General features: G+C 38.5%; 3 protein-coding genes across 4 annotated transcripts; 1 reads left to right on the plus strand and 2 right to left on the minus strand.

The window, feature by feature from the left end:
- Nucleotides 1–1,527: 1,527 nt before the first annotated feature.
- LOC117304799 (eukaryotic translation initiation factor 3 subunit E-A-like) lies at nt 1,528–13,403 on the minus strand. 2 transcript variants are annotated; one of them, XM_033789413.1, is made up of 13 exons: nt 13,260–13,403; nt 11,151–11,210; nt 10,317–10,374; nt 9,618–9,778; nt 8,960–9,064; nt 7,658–7,783; nt 6,991–7,115; nt 6,191–6,311; nt 4,945–5,046; nt 4,523–4,632; nt 3,425–3,527; nt 2,551–2,700; nt 1,528–2,000 (listed from the first exon to the last, which is right to left on the minus strand). In XM_033789413.1, exons 1-13 carry the CDS (start codon nt 13,362–13,364, stop codon nt 1,950–1,952), a joined length of 1,377 nt encoding a protein of 458 aa, XP_033645304.1. In that variant the 5' UTR covers nt 13,365–13,403; the 3' UTR covers nt 1,528–1,949. The 2 variants fall into 2 exon arrangements, with proteins under 2 accessions (XP_033645304.1, XP_033645302.1); XM_033789411.1 differs by having other exon boundaries at nt 1,528–2,003; nt 13,260–13,398.
- A 496-nt stretch (nt 13,404–13,899) lies between these two features.
- LOC117304705 (E3 ubiquitin-protein ligase rnf146-like) lies at nt 13,900–16,699 on the plus strand. The gene is made up of 2 exons (XM_033789301.1): nt 13,900–14,068; nt 14,711–16,699. Exons 1-2 carry the CDS (start codon nt 14,002–14,004, stop codon nt 15,865–15,867), a joined length of 1,224 nt encoding a protein of 407 aa, XP_033645192.1. The 5' UTR covers nt 13,900–14,001; the 3' UTR covers nt 15,868–16,699.
- Nucleotides 16,700–16,726: 27 nt separating this feature from the next.
- On the minus strand, nt 16,727–23,338 carry LOC117304706 (uncharacterized protein C8orf74-like). The gene is made up of 5 exons (XM_033789302.1): nt 23,288–23,338; nt 22,229–22,424; nt 21,159–21,385; nt 20,394–20,570; nt 16,727–19,833 (listed from the first exon to the last, which is right to left on the minus strand). The coding sequence occupies exons 1-5, from the start codon at nt 23,336–23,338 to the stop codon at nt 19,525–19,527; spliced, it is 960 nt and encodes a 319-aa protein (XP_033645193.1). The 3' UTR covers nt 16,727–19,524.
- Between the last annotated feature and the right edge of the window lie 764 nt (nt 23,339–24,102).

The raw sequence follows: 24,102 nt of genomic DNA on the forward strand, positions 1-24,102 counted from the left end.
GTAGGAATATTTTATCGAGTACAACGGCTGACCTACGAGTTCACATGGTGTAGGCTTTATAGACTTTTCAGACTATTTAATTACAATTTCTCTGATTAATTCAGGAACAAAGAAATCTCGAACTCGGACTGAAGTAGGAAGAATAGCATGCCTGCCTGCACATACATTTTCTATTTCATTCATGTTCTATCTATGCATGTTTATATCTTACCACACAACACTATGCATAAAATGAAAGTTCCACACAATTTATACCATTCTACAACCTTTTGTCAAAGTTGTTTTATTCAGTTATCCAACTTAGCTAAAGTTAACTTTTAAAGGCAGTGGACACTAATGGTAATAACTCAAAATAATTATTGGCATAAAACCTATCTTGGTGACGAGTAATGGGGAGAGGTTGATGGTATAAAACTTTGTGAGAAACGGCTCCCTCTGAAGTGCCATAGTTTTCGAGAAAGAAGTAATTTTCCACAAATTTGATTTCGAGACCTCAGATTTAGAACTTGAGGTATCGAAATCAACCATCTAAACGCACACAACTTCATGTGACAAGGGTGTTTTTTTCTTTCATTATTATCTCGCAACTTCGATGACCGATTGAGCTCAAATTTTCACAGGTTTGTTATTTTATGCATATGTTGAGATACACCAACTGTAAAGGCTAGTCTTTGACAATTACCAATAGTGTCCACTTTCTTTAAAAACATGAAACAGCAGTAGAGTAAAAACCATTTCCTAAACCATTATCATTTTGGTTTTATTCCATTGTGTATAAAGGACTGTATACTCAGTACATTCTCGAATCCTGTGAAGAAAAAAAAAATCCATTCTTGAACAATAAAAAGAAAGAATGAATGAAATAGCAGACAACCACAAGCAGGTAGCCATGACAAATCAGCCGCAGGGAAGTGGAAAAAAGAACTTTCCTACACAAAGGCCGAGACTAACACTTCACAAAGGTCTAGTCGACATGCTGAGACTCAAAATAGATTGATTAAGGAACAATCACAAAAACATACTGAGGTTTTTTACTTGTAAAAGAATAGTTGCATGGTTAAGTGAACATATACAATGACTTTGCACTTTTGAATTGATGATTTTGGATGTCATTGGCATTAGCATTGCTTAATCAGCCAAATCTTGACTCTCGTTTGCAAAAATCCATGTAAAATATGATGTTAAAAATGTGTACATATTTTGTTGGGCTGCCCAAAACATGGCAGTTTTAGAGGCAACTTCTCTAACAGCTCAACTGTTGCGAATCATTTCTGAACCAAGCTTTACTCGAATGACCTTCAAACACAGCAAGCATACCATATGAACCTCTACGGGTTTTGCCGTCGATGTCACCAAACTCTTCCTAACTTAGGATTAATCTTAGGACTTAGGACGAGTTCAGTTCCGTATTCGAAGAAGTTAGGTCGCATTGAACCCATCCTTAGTTAGGACGGGTTACTCCTCCTAACTCGATTAATCCTAGCATTTCGTGAAATCGGCTAAAGCCGATACAAAGTATACAAAGCCGATACAAAGTAGATTATCATTGTAAACAAGAATGAAACAAGATTAACCCTCCTACTATATGGCCATTTAACACCATCCACTATAGTTTTTAATAATAATCTACACCAGTCTGCAGCATATGTGGTGAACACATTTTACAAGGCCTGGAAGTTCATATTTGAGAGGGCGAGGCTACTTTTATTTTGCAAAGGGAACTTTGAAACTTTGACTCAAACATTTTCAACAATTACCAAGGCAGTACTCAAGAGTGCTTCTTTAATAAATGCCAAAAGAAAAGAAAACAAATTGCCTGTATGATGATATCAAGTCTTCCACCGTTTCATGTTTGAAAAGGGATTTCGCATCTTGGAGCAGCAGGAAACAGTCGTTGACAATAATTCTTGGTGAATCCATACTACACTTGCTGATTGGAGAGTAAGTTGTTAAAAATCCACTCCCCACATCGAATTTGACTGAGTTTGCTGCTGCTGCTGCTGCTGTAAATAAAATTACATAACATTCAATTATTTCAAGAAAAAGAAATACATTTTGTTATTTATTTTAAATGCACACAACCCATCAAAGAAAAAAAAATCGGAAAACGGACTTAAGTAGGAAGAATATCATGCCTGTAGGCGTCAACTTGCCCCTGGTGGCGGTTGATTTGGGTTGATAGCCCAAATCAGTAACATGTGTAGCCCTCACCTTGAACCAGCCATCATGCCTTGTGATGTAAGGTGATCTCATAAAAAAAAAAAAGCTGCATTGTATTAGACCCGTAAGCCAGGTTAATATTTTCTGCGAAGGTGAACCCATTGTTGACGTCCGTGGCTGCCTTGGCAGCGAATGTTTCGCAGGAGTTGAGCACATTTCAACTGATGCGAATTATTCATTGCAAATTTGTGACGTCAAAATTCATATCGCATTTGCCTACGCAGGAAGTATGAGCCGGGCTTTACCCGACATTTGCAAACACCTAATCAAGTATTTATACTAAGCATGATACAGTTTCCAAGTATCAGCCATAGAGTAATAAGAACTCACCCCTTGGCCTTTAGAGGAAGACGTATTCTTAGACTGTTCCCTCTTATCGATGTTACCAGCCAAAGCCTGGCTCCTGTAGATCAAGTTCTTAGTCTTCTCAATCACCTGCTGATACGGAGACACGTTCTGGGAGCCCATCACCACATGACCCTGTAAGATATCAAAATGACACATTTGTAAATGTTAGTCAACATGTTTAGCTAACCAGTGAACAACCACAAGACAACCATAAGATAAGCCAACCAAGTCATGGATTAATCGATTACATCAGCAAGGTCAGTCAGTCAGGGCCCAATTTCATGGCTCTGCTTACCGTAAGCACAGAATCGACGCTTAGGGAAGCATGGAATTCTGTACTTACAGTAAGCCTATTTCACGAGTTAGCGGGCGAATTTTGGCTTCTGCGCGTGAGTACTCCACTAGTTACTAGGTATTCTACGCTTTTAAGGCTAGCGCATAAATTCGGCGCTTGCACGTAAGCGGGGAATCGTGATCGTAAGCGCAGAATTCCGCGGTAAGCAGAGCCATGAAATTGGGCCCAGGTCGGTAAGACTGTGTCCGAATTGGCGGCTACAGCTAGATTTCTGCGTCATCATGCTCCGAGGTATAGGGTGTCCTTAGCAACAGTCGTAGCCGTCAACCAGTCAGTCAGTCAGTCAGTCAGGCCAGTCAGTCCCGTTTGACAGTCAGGTCAGTCAGCCGGCCAAGTTGGCAGGTATTGGGCCTTCAGGTTGGCCGATTGGTCAGTTGAGTTTGGACTTAAGTGGCATTTCTGGCGTTTACTCTGAGCTCAATGTTTAAAAGAGTCTGAGCTGTAGGGCAGTCTCATGAATGATTGACATCATGCCATGTTTATCTTGTATATTTGTCTTACCAATTTGGAATCAATCTTGGCGTCTAGTCTAGCATTCCTGATGAGGTTAACGATCCAGCGCTCAGCATCTTCTGGATTCATATTCAGCTTGTCTGCAAGCATGCTGATGACACAAAAACACAAACCAAGTTTAAAATGATGACACATCTCTCAAGTTATCATATTTTTTATGCGAGGCTATTTCTAAAACATGCTCATTTTCAAATAACTGAAGTAAATCACAAAATCTCAAGTCTTTTTTTTCTTATCTTGATACATATAAAACTGCTACCTCAAATTTTCCTTTGTTCTTTGCCATTTCTCAAATGTAATCAATTTCAACTGAATAGATTATGTAAGAATGGATGGAGTCTGACTGTACATGTAGGAGCACAGCATATGTATGTTTGAGGTGAAATCTACGCTTGAGGAGAAATAAGCTAGAGGTAAAAACTCAGCTAGAGGTAAAATCTACACTTTGGGCGAGCCATATGATTGGGATGAAAGCTACGCATGAGATGTAATCCTCTATGTAGCTGGTAAGAATATGATTAGGAAAGTACAGCTTCGTCATGACCACTTCATTAAACCTTTTAACCCAACAATTTCTTTATTTTCATTTTTAAAAATTGCTCACTGATAATACTTAGGGGGATTGAAAGCACGACCTTTGCAATTCTAGAGCAGTGTCTTACCAACTAGACCACCGAGATTGCCCGGTAGCGAGACTGTCTCTCAAAGAATAGTTGGTAAGACACTGCTCTAGATTTGCCAAGGTCGTGGGTTCGAATCCCACCCGAGTGTCGCTGTGATCTTTGTTCACACATATCGGGGTAAAGGGCGAGCCACACTGCAGCGATAACAAAAACGATAAACGATCACGCTGAAAGAGAACGCATTCTATTGGTTGAATTGCTCCTCGCAATATACGCACACGCTCATTCAACTAATATAATGCGTTGAGTCGTGAGCGCTATCATTTTCGTTATCGCTGCAGTGTGACTCAGCCTTTGAGGGTAAAACCAAAATTAATATTCTTTATCCCGGATGCAAATTTAACATCCACTATATGTTTAATATTCACAATGATTTCCTTGAGACAGTTGATATTAGACTCACTTGATGCTGATGCAGTTGTGGATGCGACAGAAAGTCTCAAATATAAACATTCTGGCGTTTTCTATGAAGTCTTCTAAACAGGCCACCAAGAAGAAGTCGTTGATCAAGACCTGAATAAATAAACAAACATTAAATGAGCAAATCATCAAATTCATTCCTTGAAAATATGATCTGGAATTGTTTTCTTACAAATTCAAATCTCTAGTTTCCAAAAAAAGGGATGGGACATAGTTGTTTATTGGAAGAGTGTATTCACTGTAATTGAGCTTATCAAACTGGGGATGAGAGAATAATCAAATGGTCCTCATTGGGATTTAAACCTCAGACCCCTGACACTCTGGGCAGATGCTCTAAGGGCAACTGGGCAAAGTAACAAACACAACATTTGGTGCCTAATCGAGCTTGAAATAAAGTCAACTCACTGTTTCACACTCCCTCAACTTCTGTTGCGCTCCATCAAAGTTGAAGTTGACATAGAGGCATTCCACAAACTCTGTAATGGGGTCTCTGTAGGTGTAAGACTCCTGCAACCAACAATAGAAGCATTATTACAACATGAGGTAAAAAGAAACTCCATCTTTTCATAATAACAACAACAGTGGCTTCTTTTATAGCGTTCTTGTACACTATTGCCCATGGGCCATTTATTTCATTCCTGCAACCATCTCAGCTCCCTTGGGAGTATGCTGCCGAAGATGTAAGCTAAATCAATCACAAGAAGCATAACTGCCCTCACAGGTACCCATTTATACCCATGGGAGAAGAGAAGCAATTATAGTAAAGCATCTTGCCCAAGGACAAAAGTGTCACAACGGAGAACCCATACTCCAATGACTTAACAATCAGAACTTGAATTCTATGCTCTAAACCACTCGGCCATGACACTCTAGGAAACTGGAATGCCAGACCACGACCCAATTCCATAACTGCTTACGCAGTAACAGTAGCTAATTGCAAAAAAACTTTGCTCACAGGGATAAGGTTACCAGCCAAACTACCATGTCACATGCACAATATGTGACTGGTATCCTGCTCATTTCTGCTTAGCAGAAACCTGTTAAGCAATTTTGTTTTCTGCTTTAAAGCAGCTCCATGAAATTGGGCCCAGGTGTTGATTTCACAAAGAGTTAGGACTCGTCTTATCTCGAGTTAGGACGAGTAACTTGTCCTAACTTGGGATTAATCTTTAAGGGTCTATGTACTTTTTGTAGGACAAAAAACACAATGTCCACAGATTTACACTAAACTTACACAGTTTTAAGATAATGATAGTAGAAAGCTTCCCTGAAAATATTACGTGCTGAGGTGCTGTAGTTTTGGGGAAATGAGTAAAACAATGTCATGAAAATAATTTTGGTCTCATGAGACCAAAATTATTTTAAACATTTACAAACGTATTTTCATGACAATGTTTTACTCATTTCTCAAAAACTACAGCACCTCAGTAAGTAATATTTGAAGGGAAGCTTTCCACCATCATTATCTTCAAACCCTGTAAGTTTAATGTAAATCTATGGACATTTTGAAAAAGTACCCAAATCCTTTAAGGTCTGCATGCTACGGCGCAGGGTTGGGACTCGTCCTAAGTCCTAAGATTAATCTTAAGTTAGGAAGAGTTTTGTGAAATCGATGGCTGGTCACACTGAACTAAGGTATTGATGGCTTTACCTGTTGTATAACCTTGACTAGGTCTTTCAGTACTTGTCTCCTTCGATTCTTATTGGTGATGACAGCTGTTGTGAGATAGCGTAATATATGCGGACATGTTGTCTGAATTGCATTCAAGTACCTGTAGGGGAAAGACCACAAAAACAATATGCTAATTTACAGGTAACAGTTATATTACAATAGACCTTTTCGCAAATACCGGGGCGAGCGCGTAAAGCTTGGAATTAGGTGCATTGTGGTCTAGCTGGTATCCAAATTTGATCCATATATATCCCACAATGCACCTCATTCAACAGTCTGCGCTTGCGCATTGGTATTTGCGAAAAGGTCTATTTTTAAAATCTCTTTTAAAGGCAGTGGACACTATTGGCAATTACTCAAAACAATTGTTAGCATAAAAACTTTGGACAGGTTCAAATTTGGACAGGTTTATTATTTTAGGCATATGTTGAAATACACCAAGTGAGAAGACTGGTTTTTTTGACAATTACCAATAGTGTCCAGTGTCTTTAAGGAGAAGTACAGAACCTAGGCCCAATTTGGTAGAGCTGCTTAACCACAAAAAGGCTTGGAGGCCATTGCAACTAAAATGTGTACCATATTTTATTTATTAGTGAGACATATAGAGACCCCTGCTTGTTTTGCAGTAGATAGCAATCTTCGTCTCTGCGGTGTGTAAACAAATGCTTCCCCAGGCTCTGTGAGTGAAAACCCTTCACGGAACTTATCCGCTGGTTTTCCCGGACAAACTTTGACAAGGTCCCTAAGAACTAAATGTGAAAAAAAAAAAATCTCCTTACGCTGGCTGGTAGAGGAATTTATCAATGATGAAATCCCGGCCTTGAGGGTGGTTGAAGTACACAAATAAACTCCAGTGAATTAACCACGTCCTCTGTTGCAATGACTGCAGCGGGGTGACAAATGTCTGCAAAAAAATATATATATATATATGTAAATAAAAATTTGTCTATTAATTCGCAAGTCCATAGAATGATGGTACAGGCCTGATACTTCACAGAGGCACCAAAGGCAATTGCCTTGGTGCCCTTATTATGCTCCAATAGAAATTTACAATTACCTCATAGGGTGCCCTTTACCAAGGAGAAAATGCCTTGGTGCCCTTGCCCTTTCTAAAACAAAGCATACAGGCCTGGTGGTATATAAAAATAAGACATTTTACTGCAAACGTAAATCCTGCTCAAGTACTTTTGAATGAAGTAGTTGAAAAAGTTTTTGTGACTTATGAGCCAACTTTCTGCTCATAATTTTCGCCTCAGTGCGGCGAAATTTATGTTAGCAGCGGTTTTACGATTCTCTCCAGAAAACATTGCTGTGTGATTTTCACTTTATTTCTCAAAAACTTGATGACTAATGAAGCTGAAACTTCTACAGGTAAATTATTTCACATTGAGTAGGGGATTCACGTCATGGCCAAAAACTTGATCTACAAAAGGTATCAATACTTACATTGGAGTCAATAACCTCCTGTAGTTGGTTAAGATCCTCCAGTGCTTGATCCCAGTCTTGCTTTAAGATCTCCGAGGCAAGCTTTCCCCACAGCGCTGGCATTGCATTCTTGTCATTCTGGGGAATCTATACACAAAATATAGTTCACAAAATCAGGCATGGTACTTGGTCATTGGAAAAAGAAAGTAGAAATACTTTGTTGGATTCAAGGGCTGATTTACAAGTTCACATGGCTAGGCTTTAATCAGGCAAGATATTTGGTCCTTGACAAGTAATAGACTTTTCAGGCCTTAACGAAAGGAATTCCAAGGGCAAACAAAATCAGATAATAGACTTAAGCATGAAGAATATCAGGCCTGTTTAATAGACATTTTGGGATATTTAATCACAAATTTTCCAGATTTTGTCACGAGCAACAAAATTGGATATCAGACCAAAGTAAGAGGAATATTATGCTTGCAAACTGTTGACAGTGATCACAGCTTGAATTGAACTGTTCAGTATCATAATTGTAACATTTGAAGAAACATTTATGAAAAAAAAAAAAACCTGAAATAAACTTTTATTTATGTTGTTCATGACAACTGAATTTAATTGAGGCAGGTACTCTCACATGTATACCATCACCTTTGTCTTGTTTCCTGTCTGCAGGAGTAATAATGAATACTAGTTGTCATTACACCAAAACGGGGTCAGACTACTTTGGGTTCCATCCTCGATCTAGGGTGTGTTTTGGCGGCCGGTAACCAACTGTTTCAATTGAACTTGCCATTGGTTGATCACTGGCCATTGACTGAAACAGATATTGGTTACAACCGCCAAAACGCACCCCTTGATATATTAAAGTTTGCTAGGAAAAAGCATGACATGGCTGCCCTGCAATAGGGTCATTCCGTGTCAATTCAACAAGCTTTTGGACCTGACCCTCACGGATTTAAATGAAATTCGGTGTGCTGATTGGACTCCCTGAGAAATGCCCAAATCCCAAATTTTATGTAATTCGGATCATTATTTTGGGAGATACGGCTTAACGAACTTTTGACTACTTAGCATGACCTGCTATGTTTGGACAATCATATCTCCAAAAGTAAAACACCTACCGAGATAATATTTACATCATTTTCAAATCAAGGTCAAAGGTCAAATCTTTGCGTATTTTTTCGGTGGTGTGTGGACATTTTTTGATTTTATGTTATCAATTGTGGGCTATGTCAAGAGCTTCAAAATGATTGACACGGAATGACCCTACAGTGTAGGTAGATAGGCTACAGGGAAGGGCTGGGGTCCTGACTAGACACTCACCAACACTCTGAAGAAGTACAGGTACTGTGCAGCTGTACTGTAGTCCCCACATTCATACTTGAACTTGGCGAATGTGTACAATATATCCAACATCTCATGACGAAACTGAGGAGAAAATTAACAAAACAAATGTCACTCCAAAGCTCATATGATGGCTACTTTCGTTCAAAAAGGTATAGTTTATTGTTGATTTATTGTGATAGGTGTATTTATGGAAAGTAGGAGAAGTTAATAGAGTAGAGCTGAGCTGAAATAAACATATGAACTGACAAACATCCCACATCAGGTTAGGTTTGCGCCAGCAGCCTAATCTCTTTCAAGAAGTATTGGTTCTCAAAAGAACCGGTTGTTGACAACTCAACGTTTCCAACAGTATGCTCTGATAATTCTTCCTCCCGAAGACGATCAGAGCATACTGATAGAAATGTTGAGTTGTCAACAACTGGTTCAGAAACTTCCAATTACAAGCGTGGAATTTCACCTTTGAAAGGGCAAGCCCATTTTCATTTGGCTAAAAGCACTTCCATTGGAAAATCTAACAGTCAATAGGGAACTTTTCAAGGGGCACATACTAGGGGGTAACGGAGCCGTGGCCTCCTTGGCTTGCTTGTATTTCCAGACCTGCAAATATGCAAAGTTTAAAATCCTACAAACATACCCCATGATTTGTCTCCATGTATTCGAAGAGAACTCGTCCGTCTCGTGTACTCTGGATTAGTTCGTTGACCTCATCCAATGAGAAGATCTCTAAGATTGGTTTAGTCTGAGACATCAGCTTCTTCATCTCCTCAACGACCACCCCACGCTTTTCATACATTTCTAAAAAAATATGAAAAAGATGACAGTAATAAACTTAGCTTATATTGGAAAGTTAATTTAAAGCTCAACCCCAACCCCTTCAAAATCCAAATACATTGTGTTTGAATCTTGTGACTGCAGTATCAGGCACACCACCATAAATCAGAGTCCCAAAGTTTGGGTGTTGATGGTGTTGGACTGAGGACTGTACTAGTGGACGCATTATGCTTTACATGGGACCAGCCGTCGATTTCACCAAACTCTTCCTAACTTCAGATCGATCTTAGGACTTAGGATAAGTTCATTCCGTATCCGGAGATAGAATTAATCCTAGCGGTTAATGATTTCTTTAGTCCACACCGAGCAAACACATTTCTATGTCTTTCAGTGTAGTTAGGCCAATGATTCAGATCAATCTGACCTACTGTCTTTAGGGAATCTGTTACCTCATTAAAGTCACACCTTCTTTCATGTTTTTTGCTTTCGAGTGCGCTTTGATCTTGATGGAATAGCGCCTTATAAGTTTAAATGGTTCTGTTTATGTTATGATATAACTCACCTGGAGGAACCTCTTTATCAGGATGGAGTCCTCTAAACACATCCATAATGTAGTCCACCTGTTTGCGAATAATTAAGTAATCAATCAATTATAAGATCAATTTACACAGTCAGGGTTGTAGCTATACACCAATTTTAGTGGTGGGTTCTAAATCCCAAATTGTTTAAGTCCACCAAGGGCAAGTCAATCAACAAAATTATTCATGTTTAAATATGGGGTCATCTTGCTGAAATGCAAGCTTCAGGTACGCACAATGCCAGGTTTCCAAACGGTTTATTTTATGGGGCCAGGTAATAAATCGAATGGCCTTTTGACTGTGTTCTTTCCCTGTGATATTTCAATATATCATCAGCAGTGTCTGAAATCAATGCACAGTGGACAGTGTTTTGACTCGATCTGGGGGGATATCAGTGCAGGGTGGCTCAGTGTATGGCTTAGAGTGCTGGGCAAAATGTTTAAGTTCACTGCAGGCAGCCTGCCACCAGCCATTGTGGCTACAACACTGTTCACAGTCAAATCAAGGAGTCCAGCAATTCATTCAAACAAACCAAATAAAAAGAAAGAGAACTTCTTCAATTGACCATGAAATCAGTCCTAAGCATTTTTCTTACAATTAAAAAGCAAATCCACAACAAAATACTTTACATGTTTTGATTTCTATTTGAAGAAGCAGCAATGCCAAAACATTTGCAATGGGGGAAAAAACAAAATATGTAATTGCAAGGGGCTCTGCCATTGGAAAATCTTAGTCAATTTGACACTTTTGAAGGAGCACCTTTGAAAGGCAACTGATGCCATGTACATGTAATCAAGTGTAAAACCCTACAAATTTACCATTTTTGTGTTGCTTAGCAACTGGAGTTTTCCATCCAACATATCCCTTTCATTGTAGATCTGTAAAGAAAAAAGTTCAAGATAATATCAAAGGCCCACACTTCGTGTATCACAACTTATATATAAAATAACAAACCTGTGAAACTTTAGGCTCAATTGGTCATCGGAGTCGGGAGAAAATAACGGGACAAACCCACCCTTGTTTCCGCACGTTTCGCCGTGTCATGACATGTGTTTAAAATAAATCCGTGATTCTTGATATCGAGAATTGATATTGTTTTAATGTTTTCTCAAATAGTAAAGCATTTCATGGAATAATATTTCAAGAGAAGTCTTTCACCATTACCTTCTGTAAACCCTGTAAATTATTTGTAAATCTGTGAACTTTTATTTTTTTTTCTTTCTCGAAAGTGTGCATTCTTGGTTTCATTTTCTCTATGGAAATTCAAATAAAAAGTGTTTGAAAATAAAGAATCGAGGGGATAAACAACTTTATAGATGATGTTTTTGTGCAAATTGCCCAATATACATGTACTCTTTATGCGATCGGTCGACAGCTAGCTGCGTGATATCGTGACCGACCGCGCCCAACTTTTACAAAGAAACAGAGAAACATTATTTCAGTTATTTTCCGTTTCAGAAAAGTGCAAATTCCGTTTGGTAAAAACATGAATTCCGTTTCAGGCACAAAAAATTCCGTTTCATGTTTTTTTAATTAGATAAAAGGTTGTTTAATACCCAGGGACACACTTATAAAAATCAATTTGAGATAAGCTGCACTGCTGACTTCGTAAAATGTTCTTTTGAACTGACAAATTTCAAAAAAATACTTTTTTTTATAATTGTGGATTATTTTGTATGCTACTGTTCGATGAAACAAAAACATGTAGTCAGGGTAAAAAGGTTGCACTGTGACTGCAGTATCAATGCACATGATGTGATAGACTTGATTCCAAGTATAAAACTGCAGTTGATTCTCTGCATCAGCCACATTGTAGGCTAATGACAGGAGTGTATCCACAAGAGGGCGCTGTTTCAGCATGATCAAAGACTTAGGAACAAGTCTATGGACGTGACCGTTCTCCATCCACAAACAAAATGTCAGCCATTTTGTTTTCGCTTTGGCGACAGAATGTTGACAGTTTACGGTTTTATTTTAGACCTTTCCGAGATGAAAAAACATTGTATGTGTTCTTATAGATCATAGGTAAGCTAGTTTGTGTATTATTGTTGGTAAAGGAGAGGGAGAAAATGCAATTTGGGTGAACAACAAATGCTTAAAACGTGCCGCGAATAATGCCCTTCGCTTAACCATGTTAACAACGTGTGTACATCATGTGTGTAAACATTGAGGATGGTGTGAAGTAGAACAGAATGATCCACGGTTACGATCTCGTACTTTTTTATGGTCTTATTTCTGATGCCTTTTTAGTTTAACAAAAAGAATCTTAATAAAGAATGCAATTTCAATAGTTTTGGCATCAAGGAAAAAAAAGAAAAAAAAAAAAAACTAATTTTCTGAAATCCCGTTTTCCGTTTCAAAGGGCGGATTCCGCGAATTCCGTCCGTTTTCCGCGATCGCGGAAAATCAGTGGCCCTACCGGAAAAGTTTCCGTATGGCGCCACCACTTTTTCATTCGATATTAAATAATATAGTATTTAATTAACCTCAATGAGATATCCCTTTTTGTAAAAATGAGTGAAAAGGTGGTGGCGCCATACGGAAAGTTATCCTACATGATTTATATATGAAGTTGATAATGAAAATTGTCATTTCCCGGGCGTTGATTTGACGGGTCAAATTCTTGTCATGTTTTTTCAAAAACAGCTGAAAACAATGAAAAACAGTCGATCATTTTTTGACAGGAATTCTTTTGCCCATTTATAATCTGAGTCTGTCTAAATTAACATCAGATTATAAAATATGAACTGGATTCCGCTCAATCTACACTGCTGAAGAATTGCATTTGCAATGGCCAATGCAACATGACTGTCCGGAAAATGGGCAAACTCCCTTTCAATTTATAGTCAACTTTAAAACACACTTTGACAGAAATCTATCTAGTCAAAAATTTCACATTATCAAAAGTACGTTATAAGGATCATTACCTCTTTCACTGACAGGAACTCCAGCAGTGGAAAGACCAGATGTCGGTCTAAATATTGTCCAATTCTCGTTGTAAGGTCGAATTCCGCCATGATTATTTCCCGCATGTACCTTTTCCCCTTACCGGAAGTTCAAAGTCCCAGAATGCATTGCAAACTTTTTGGCGTATTAACTTATTTATTTATGTTATTTTCTAAGTATCCTGAATTGTTACATTTGTTTATTTAAAGTGTGAATTAAGTTTTAATTGAAATTTGTAACTTTCCTGAGGTTTTCTTGGTGTTATTCTCCATTTTAACCCAATAGTTTTGGGTCTACCAAACGAAAATATTCGATTCTGAACACAGTATCGACTCCTTTATTAACCGACAACATTTTCTTCTGCGAGCCCAATGGGATTTTGTTTCTTCCTAAAAATAACGTGGAGCATCGATGGGAATTTTAAAAATAGGTGTTCTTGAAACAAAGAGTCGATTATTTGGTTTACGTACCTAAGTAATCGGATAGTCGTCGGAGAATATGTGGTCCTATAAACCAATTCGCCCCCATTTAGTCATTGAAGAAAGTTATAGGGGAAATTACTTTGGGGGCGTTTTTCAATTATAGAGAGCGCTCTGTGACTGACTGTGACGCTGACTTGGAATGTCGGTGTTTTGTGTGCAGTGCAGCGCAGGACGTCGTACCAAAGATGTGTTCATAAATTCCCCTTTATTTGCTAAAAGCTTTCTGGTATTTTGAGGGAAAATGGCTGACAATTTAGTAAAAAGAAGTTCGTCTGTCCCAGCAACAAAGAAGGATACTCTACCGGACGGTAAGTGTTCAATATGTATTGTCATAATTGTTTGTTTTGTTGTTGAAAATGAAATCTACTTTTGCTCTTTTATTTTTTTTCTTCCTTTTTTGTTGTTGCTGTTTCTTAAGTGTCGTATGATAAAGGCGTGATTTTTTTTTTACCCTAGTGTACAGTAAATGAAATGATTAAAACTACAACTTCAATTCAAGTTCATTTGCTGTTGATTTTGTTTCTGTTTTTTTGTTTGTTTTACTACTGCTGATGCTGTGTTTCGATCAAAATGATAAATGTAATAAAGTAAAAAATGAATGAATGACTAAGTTGAATTGAATATTAATTAAAATTTAAATTAAACAAATATAATAAAACTTGAAATCAAAGCCATGAAAGTTCATTGTCACATTTGAAATTGTGCTTCTTAAAAACAAGCGTGTAAAGTTTCTATTAATAATTGTGATACTGATTTGATTAATTAATCAAATCAGCATGAAGCCATGATAAATTCAAAATGTGTTCCTTTGGCTTTGTCTTTGATTCTCAGATTCATAATAAATCCTAGTAAGTGTAACTCCATTTAAAAAGTAAACTATTATTAAACAATGTAACACTTACACTACATAAAACAACGAAATTTAATGTTTGAATGTGTTTGTTCCCCAGATACTAAGATTTCAGACCATTCACCAGACGTCCCCGAGTGTGCAGTCTGCCTCCAGACATGTATCCATCCAGTCAAACTTCCATGCACCCACATCTTCTGTTTCCTCTGCGTCAAAGGAGCTGCGAACCAGAGTCGACGGTGCGCCCTCTGTAGGCAGGCTATCCCTGTTGAATACTTCAACAATCCGACACTTGTTGGTAAGGACGTCAAGGAGACAAAAGAAGTGGACTTGGAAACGGAAACCGATCATTACGCATGGTTTTACGAAGGGAGGAATGGCTGGTGGCAGTATGATGAACGGACAAATGTTGAACTAGAGGAAAGCTACAATGCCAAGAAAAGATCCTTTGAGCTGTTGATCGCTGGGTATATGTATGTTGTTGACTTGGACAATATGCTTCAGATGAGAAGACATGACCAGTCGCGTCGTCGACGCATCAAAAGGGATTTGATCAGTGCCCCAAAGAAAGGAATAGCAGGATTGAAAATCGCTGCACATCAAGACAGTTCAGCAGCGACGGAGGATCAGAACTCAGAGCCTGAGAAAAGTGAGACAGCTGCTGCTGGTGGTTGTGTCCCCTCACAGGAAAGTGTCCCCTCACAGGAGAATGGTACTGACCATAACAGTGTGAGTGAGCATATCCTGGATGAGACCAATAGGAGAACAGCAGGGGTGGGGAGGGATGCATTTGCAGCTGTTGATCAGTATGATGCAGATGATGATGGTAGTGATGATGATGACGACGATGATGTCCAGCGGCCGGAATCACAATGTGATGACCAAAGGTCACGACCTCTGCAGCGAGGTCACTCAAACCATCCGGTTGGGACTACAAAGCACCCAACAGCAACGTCGCAAAACATAAACTCAAGCAGCAGAAGAAATCCACAAGGGCTACCCACACTTATGAGACCTCAACGAGTCAGCTCAGCACCCGAGACAAACCCAGGGAGACGCAATCAACAGACATCAATTGTTGATCCACAACAAGAGAGTGTGGATGCAACCAGTGTGGATGACTCCATGCATTCACTTCAGATCTCCACACCAGACGACGTTGTGTATGAGGTGACAACAGTGCCAGTTCAGCCTACTGAAAGAGCGGTACGCCAGCGTCGAACACGCCAACGACAGAACGATGATGTTGCATTATAATGCCTTTTGCAAATGTTAAGAGAAAAAAAAAGTTTCTTTGAGTCATATTGAACACTGAACTAATATTTGATCACTTCCTATAAATAAAGGTTGACTCTGTACCAAAATTGCAAACTAAGGATTATCCCTAACCATATGGGATCGGTCATACCACCATATAACAGAGTCCAACAGTTTTCATTTTGGGTGTTGAGTTACTGTATGGTGTTGGATTGAGGACTGCACTAGTAAACTGATTATGCTTTAGGCCCCCATCACTACGAACTCGTTCTCCCTACGTTCTGAAAAAAGGTAGCTTAACAGGCTTAAACTGTGTGCAAACATAGTGGATGTACATTGTAGTAGCAACTTGTTACGGTCTGTTGTGATGCTCCAGAACTTTGAGCCTGCTCAAAAGTTTCAGGCAACCATCCAGTTCTACCAGACCAAATCCGTCATACTTTTTTTTCATGATTTGTATGGACGCTTTTAGAAATAGTATTGTTGTGACACAGCCTTTTGCGTGGTTGGGATCAGGTCAGGCACACATGTACCTCCATAGTCAGATCAGAGTCCAACAAAACAGTTTCGGTGTTGAGTCGCCATGTTTAGTGTTTGATTTTGTCAATGTGGAGAATGATCTTAGTAAATGATATAAATATGATATATTCCCTCCTCCTCCAAGCAAAATGCTTCTGCCAACATGTAATAACAATATGATTATGTACTGTGATTTGTTAGTGTAATTAATTTGGTAATGGGATATTCAAACACGATTTTAGGGCTGTATGCTTCGTTTTTGATAGAGCAAGGGCACCAAGGCTTTTTCTTCTGGGTAAAGGGCACCCTATGAAGAAATTGCAAATTTGTACTGGAGCATTTCTAGGGCACCAAGGCAATGACCAGGGGACACGGAGGCAATCGCCTTCGTTGCCTCCGTGAAGTATCAGGCCTGCGATTTGATTATCAAAAACCTGCTGATAAAGATTTAGGGCTTCAGGCCTGGAATTTCATCTTTGAGAGGGCAAGGCCATTTTCATTTTGCAAAGGGAAAATCGTTGAAAAATCTTGGTCTGTGGGAACATTTTTAAGGTGCAATGGTTATGAATGATATTAAGGCCAAAGAATTGACAAGCTAAGTTTTCTTAAATTTCAGCACAACAGTGTCACTAGCGGTATACTGCTACAGCATAGTGGCTGACAACCCTTTTTTCTGGTGAACAAAATTCTTTTGTGATTAACTTATCCATAAAATCCATAAAATTGGCGTTTGGTCTTTGTGAATTTTTAAACACATACTACAAATAATAAGTAAACTCAACTGTGCTTTTCAACAATAGAATTCAAATGAAGTTTTATTATAAAGGAGTATAATACATCCAAAACATACACATGTGATTTAGTGATAAATGCAAGAAACTCCCTGAGTTGGAAAAAGCTATATACATGAAAATTTGTCATTTAATCTCTTGATGCATGTTGTGAGTTGGCTGCTTGGCAAACAGGGCCCAGTTTGCATTTAGCGCTGCTCAACGGTAAGGACAAAATTTTGCTTACTATAACAGAAAAACTTGCTAAGGTGTAAAAGTATTTCACAAGTGAGCAAGAAAATAAGGCAGCTGTCTTGAGCGTTCACAATGGATTTACATTGTGACGTCATTCATTTTCCTGCAGTAAGCACCAGAAGGTTAGCATGCACTTTCATGTGCTTATGATTTAGCAGTGCTTCAGCTGTCTTGAGCGTTCACAATGGATTTACATTGTGACGTCATTCATTTTCCTGCAGTAAGCACCAGAAGGTTAGCATGCACTTTCATGTGCTTATGATTTAGCAGTGCTTCAGCTGTCTTGAGCGTTCACAATAGATTTACATTGTGACGTCATTCATTTTCCTGCAGTAAGCACCGGAAGGTTAGCATGCACTTTCATGTGCTTATGATTTAGCAGCGCTTCGGTCGTTAAGCAGCTCTATGAAAATGGGTCTAGGTGACTTTCTGATTGGATGCTTTGGAAAGATGTTTAAAAGTAGAATATAATGATTGAAACAAATACCCCTTGAAATTGTGTGGTTTTCCTCTTAACTTTGTGAACTAACACAGTCCGCTAACAGTGTCATGAATGATACGCTGCTATACTGTAAGCAAACATGTTTTGTGATTAGCTACTCTATAACGAGTACCAAGAGAAACAAGACATATTGAATCATCTTTTTATGGGTGGTTGGTTCAATTATTCACCAAGATGCATCAAGCATTTCTGACAATTAAAGTGTTCATTTTACACATTTCTTTACAATTTTAAATCTTTGTGTAGTTAACTTTGGAAGATAAATAAACTTGAAAATCAAGTAAATATATATACATTTTATCGTTAAATATTTATAAAGTCTTTGTGAAAGTTGGTGATATTTAATAGTGAGTTATTGTTAAACAATGAAATAAGTGAAAAACAAATGAGAAATTAAAACAAATTGGTGATATTTGCATTTAAAAATTACCAGCAATAATATTTCTTTAGAACCCTCTCTGCTGTGCAGTATAAGTTGGTGAAGTGTAATAGTGAGTTATCGTTAAACCATGAAATGAGTGAAAGACAAATAATAAATTAAAACGAATTGGTGACATTTGTATAACAAAATTACTAACAATAATATAACTCTTCGAAGTACATAAAAACAAATTGCAAACACATGCAAGATAAACCCAATAGAGACCATGCTTTCCTGTGTGAAGCCTGGGTCATCCTTCCATCACAAATTATCAGTGAATAATTTGAAACAGTTGAACTGTGTTCAACTCCTGTGAAACATTGGCTGCGAAAACAGCCCTGCGACGTAAAAATTTGCTTCGCATTTGCATTCGCAGGAATTTTGAGCAGGGCTTTATCCCGCTCTACATTTGTTTTGTTTTTAAGGAAATAATCTGAAGTATACTAAAATATTAAATGATCAAGTCCAGACATGATCAATTTTGTGACTTTTGGTTGATTGGAAATAGAAAAAAAACCTCACTGCCTTTTGCTGCTGATTTGGGCATTGTTGCTAAACTGTTCACACAGGCGAATGTTCTCTATCAAAGGATAACTGTGTTAAATGTCTGGACGACAAAAAAAAAAGTAAGTAAAATTGTTGACGCTAAATAAAGTTTTCATCTACAACTTAAATACTGTGTTAAAATGAGTGAATGTTCTTGTTGACTGATTACTTAATACAAAGTCAATAAATAAAACAATTGTGCCAATGTCGTTTATCTTAAAATAACTTGTTACTGTTCAGTTCAAAATGAGCTGATATGTGAAGTATTGCATATTGGCCACCTTGGTCTTATTCCCTACATGCAATAATACTAATACACACTTTATCAATAAGGGGGCCAGACTATTTGCCCTCACAGCTTCAATGTGATTGCTTTAATATCAGTTGAAAAAAAACCAAGATGGTCGAACCAAGATAAACATCCCAGGCCTGGAATTTCGTTCAAAGGGCAAGACCATTTTCATTTTGCAAAGGGCACTTCCATTGGAAAATCTTAAAGTCAATGGGAACATTTGAAGGGGCACCAAGGCCAAGACCAGGGACACTGGTGGCCATGGCCTATGTTTAATTCCATGCCTGACATTCAGTATCCTCAATAGATAATTTTGAAAGACAAAACGAGAAACATGAATGAATTTATGCTCTTAGCTTTTGACCGATTTCGGTGTCTTTGACCGTGACGACTTAGCTGATCCTTTCGACAGCTCACTCCCGAGTGACTTCTTTTTCCCATCTGCAACGCCACTTTTAATGCTGGCAGTTTTATTCTTCGGAGGTACACGAGGCGGGGACTTGGTTCGTGGAGGTGGGCCGAGGGCTGCAGGGCGTGGTAGGGCGGTTTTCTCAAAGTAATAATCCAGATCTTCCTGAACCTCTTCTACTTGGGCTTGAAGAAGCCGCTCTGTGTAGTTTCCTTGAAGGTTCACTGCCTCCTTAATCACTTGGGAAAGATTCTGGGAAAGAAATTAACAAGTTTTGTAATAAGTTGGAAAGAATTTTACTTATCTTCTATTTTATTTACTCCTTGGCTACATCGCATCTGGGCCCATGGCTCTGCTTACCCTAAGCAGGGAAATCCGCGCTTACATCAAGCCTATTTCACTCCACGTTAGTGTGCCAGCGCCTTCAAAACTCAACAATCTACATGTAGTACTAGCCATTTTTCCTCATCTAAATTTAATAGTTGTTGGCTTAGAACCAAATGAGTGAAATTACTGTGTCCCTACAAGGGCGAAGTTCAAGGTCTGAGTATACCTGTGGAATTTTTCAACAGGACTCGGGCAAGTACCGAACATCAGATTAAGGGAGATGTTGCCTTGGATCGAGCGAGTTGAATGAAAAGTGTTTGTAACCACGCAATTTTGAGGCACATTTGTGTGGATCATTATACTTTAAAAACAGCTTTCTAAACCATATGCAATTTATTACAAATGGTTATGCTGTTCATAGACCAACTTGCCCGATCCAAGGCAACATGTCCCTTTTGGGGTAGAAAATAGATAAAAACACTTACCTCTCGTTCAATTGGTACCTCAGAGTTATTTAAAAGAGAGAGAGGTTTTTCTGAGCCAGGTTCTTGTTGGAGTAAGTTTTCTTTCTCAGTCTGAAGGACCTCCATCCTTGCCTGCTCTTCAGTCTCTATAGAAGCCAGCTTCTGATTGTACTCCCAGATGTGATTAGGCTTACTGTCCTGTCAATGCCCAAATGAAAGTTATTAATACACGTGAAAATTTGAACCATATTTGGTTTAAGAACTAAGGTGACTAATATCAGTGGGAAGCTACAGCAATGAAAATTGTTAATATATTACAAGTAAACAGTTTTTTCTGAATCTGGTTTAAGAACTAATGTTACTAACATCAGTGGAATGCTACTGCAATATAATACAGACTTCGACTCTTTACTGCTCTTGGGGTGTCATGGCCGAGTGGAATAAGAACATCGAACACCAGTTCTGGTGGTTGAGTCATCGGGGTGAGGATTCAAATCCCAGTCATGACACTTGTGTCCTTAAGCAAGATGCTTTACTATAACTATTTCTCTTCACCCAGTGAGTACCTGCGAGGGTAGAGGTTGATATTGTGTATGAAAAGCCACAAGCGCCTTACAGTCAGCTCAGGGCTGTATACTCCCAAGGGAGCTGAGAAAGATTAAAAAGGATTGTTATTGGCCTAATGATCAGGGCACTAATGTAAAACGCATTGATAAGGTTATTGTAAAATGCGCTATATAAGAACTAGTAATTAATATTATTTGCCCTGATATTAAGAACCCTTACCTTGAGCGAAAATACATCTGGCGGGGTTTCCACACACAGCTCATGTTGAGTTACCATTGGTAAACGTGGCTTAGTAAAGACAAACTGATACAGTTTGTAGTGCCTCATGAATGTTGCAAAGAAATGACTAGTGAAGATCTTTAGATTCTTATCTGAGATACGACCTTCGTGGGCATACTCAAGTGATTTCTGTCGGTATAGCTGGATGGCAAAACTAAGCGGTTGACCTGAAGAGAAAAAATAATAAGGAAATTACAAATTCAGCAAAATAGAAAACTTCAGACTTTGAAAACGGTCCCAGTGGTCTAGTTCATCTTACCCAAGTGTGCCCGGCAAGCGCCTCAATACTTCAAACCAGGGTCCTACAGAGATGCCAAGTCCAGAGGCCAGCTATGCGGAGATTTTTCAAAGCTCACCACCACCCCCAACCTATGGGAAAGCCTATCGACAAGTTTTTGAGCTTTAATCCCTCAGGCCCGCATCATTTTTTCAGTGGTGTGTCTGCGTTCGTCTTTTTGTTCATGTCTTAATTATTTCCAGGTTCTCCTGTTGTCTGTTGTCTTGTTGGTCTTGTTGATGTAGTTAGTTTGTTTGTTCGTTTATTTGTAGGGGTAAAGAACTTTGGGGGATAAACAAACAGCCTTAGTTGGCATGGACGGCCGAATGTTAGTAAACACTCAATCGTAATAACAGTTTTTTTTTAAACCAAATTCAATATTTTGGGCAAACTTTTAATCAAATAAAATGCCACTCATAATTAGTTGTTTTGTTTTGAACAAAATCAACACAATCTTTGAATATTTGTGTAAATTGTTACAAACAGTATTGGTCTGTTTTTGATTTGAATTTATTGCTTTCCATAGTTTTCCAACCTGGGTTGGCAAAAACTCGGGCTGTGACGTTGCAAAAGAAAGGTCTATTGGGGTGTTTTGTTTGTTTGTTTTGTTGTTGTTGTTGTTGTTGTGGTTTTGGGTTGGGTTTTTTTGGTAGTAGGCATTATGTTATGTATTTTTATATACACTGTGTTGCCTAGTGTATTTTCTAAATAAATAAAACATAAATATACTCACCAATAGTTTGTTGCTGTATCTCCCTAGCCAAGTCCACAATGCTGCAAACCTGTAGCCATGGGAATCCATGGTCCACAGCAAACATGAGTGTGTCATGAAGGTAATCTAATAGAATAGATTCTCTCATATTGGCGTCATCATTCAGATCAATGTCCCATTGGAGATATTGAGCTAGCATTAAACATCCTTGCTGTTTCTATGGATTGAGACGGAGGACAGGCAGGGGGGTGGATATGAAGTTAATGTGGGTGGCATGAGTAACAGAAGTCTTTATGATACAAAATGTGTGTTTTCTAGATCAACCATACCTAGCTGTGGTAAACTGCAACCTGCAACTACTTTTTACTTTTTTAAAACATTCTGTCAGACAGTTTGGTTGGTTAAACAGTATGGACGTTTGGGTATCTGAGCAGAATAAGAACAATGATTTATCCAATTCAAAGAGGAAAAACTGCCAAGCACTCAAATCTTTGTTCTATGTACTTTTTGTTTTTTTTAAATTTATTATTATATTATTAAATATGATGGCTATTTCTTGGCACTGAAATTAACACCAACAAAATTTAAAAAAACAGTCAAAATTCAAAAGAAGTTTACTGCTTCAAAATCGACTGTCTGTTTGCTAGTTTGTTTGTTTGTTTGTTCATGGAGGTAGAAACCTCCATCATCATGGTTTGTTTAAATGAATGATCTTCCATCATTCAATTCAAGGAAACTCTTGTTTAGCCACACGTTCCTTGCTCTATCCCCTATGGTGTGGCCACGCTTGACCACATGTGCGGCTATGTGATGTGTGCCGTGTGTCCACACTAGTACAGTAACAGTATGATACTGCGCTGGCACATCAATCACTGTCTGTGTCAGTCAGTTGTTGACCACACAATGACACACAGTACAGTCAAATTTCAGTTCAGTTGCATCCTTAACAAATCCTCTCGTATTTAGTGTTTGAGTAGTAATTTCCTGCCAAGTCACATGTGAAATTAATCTGCTATATCTACATTCACAATAAATTTATCAAAGTACTTTCAAACAAGTTCACAAGTGTATTAAATTTACCGGTAAAGAGGCCACTCGTTGTGCTTCTGTTTGTGTCATGGACGTCGCCATCTTGAATTTGTTGCTAAGGTCATGAAGGTCATGTAGCAACTGTGCGGCCACCTCGGTCTCACGGGTATTGCGCTGTTCAGAGAACGTAGTTTGAACAGCGTGACGGAAAGTCGAACAGTCACCTATGGGAACGAGGTGGTGCATGTGTCGGCACTTCTCTGTGTATATGGGTTTGTGTGTTCATGCGACGGCCGAAAAATAGTAGGTGCGCCCCCGTGTAAACTTCCACCTCATGGCTAAAAAGTGATTTGTTTTCTCAAATCAAATTTGCAAGAAAATGTCAACCCTTTCAAATGATAACTAAGAACAAATTTTTTTAGACATACTGCTCTGGGTTAGGGTTTGAAGCCCACCCAAGTAATATGCTTGTGATTTTTTCACAGAACTTTGGGAAGGTGCTAGCACACATCGGTGTGAGGGTATAACAAAAATTAACATTTTTAAACAGTAAAACCACGTCAAAACAACAGTAAAATGAAACACAGTGCACACATAAATTACAATCAGTAAGAATCTAGTCTGTACTTTATTAATTTTCTTTATCAAAAATGTAATAAGGGCAACAAATTAAGACACTCGAGAGTTATAATTAGACATTATGCTTTTAAAGTTACATGCAACAACATCATTAGAAGATTTTTTAGAGAATATAAGTAGAAAGATTCCTCTCCATTTCAGTCTTTGTTTTCCTTTCTCTCTGTCATGTTTCCAGTGTGCATACAGTAGACGCGAATACTGACATTTATTTTACCATCCAGCCTCAA

The sequence above is a fragment of the Asterias rubens genome, chromosome 21, assembly GCF_902459465.1.
Source record: "Asterias rubens chromosome 21, eAstRub1.3, whole genome shotgun sequence".
Lineage (NCBI taxonomy): Eukaryota > Metazoa > Echinodermata > Asteroidea > Forcipulatida > Asteriidae > Asterias > Asterias rubens.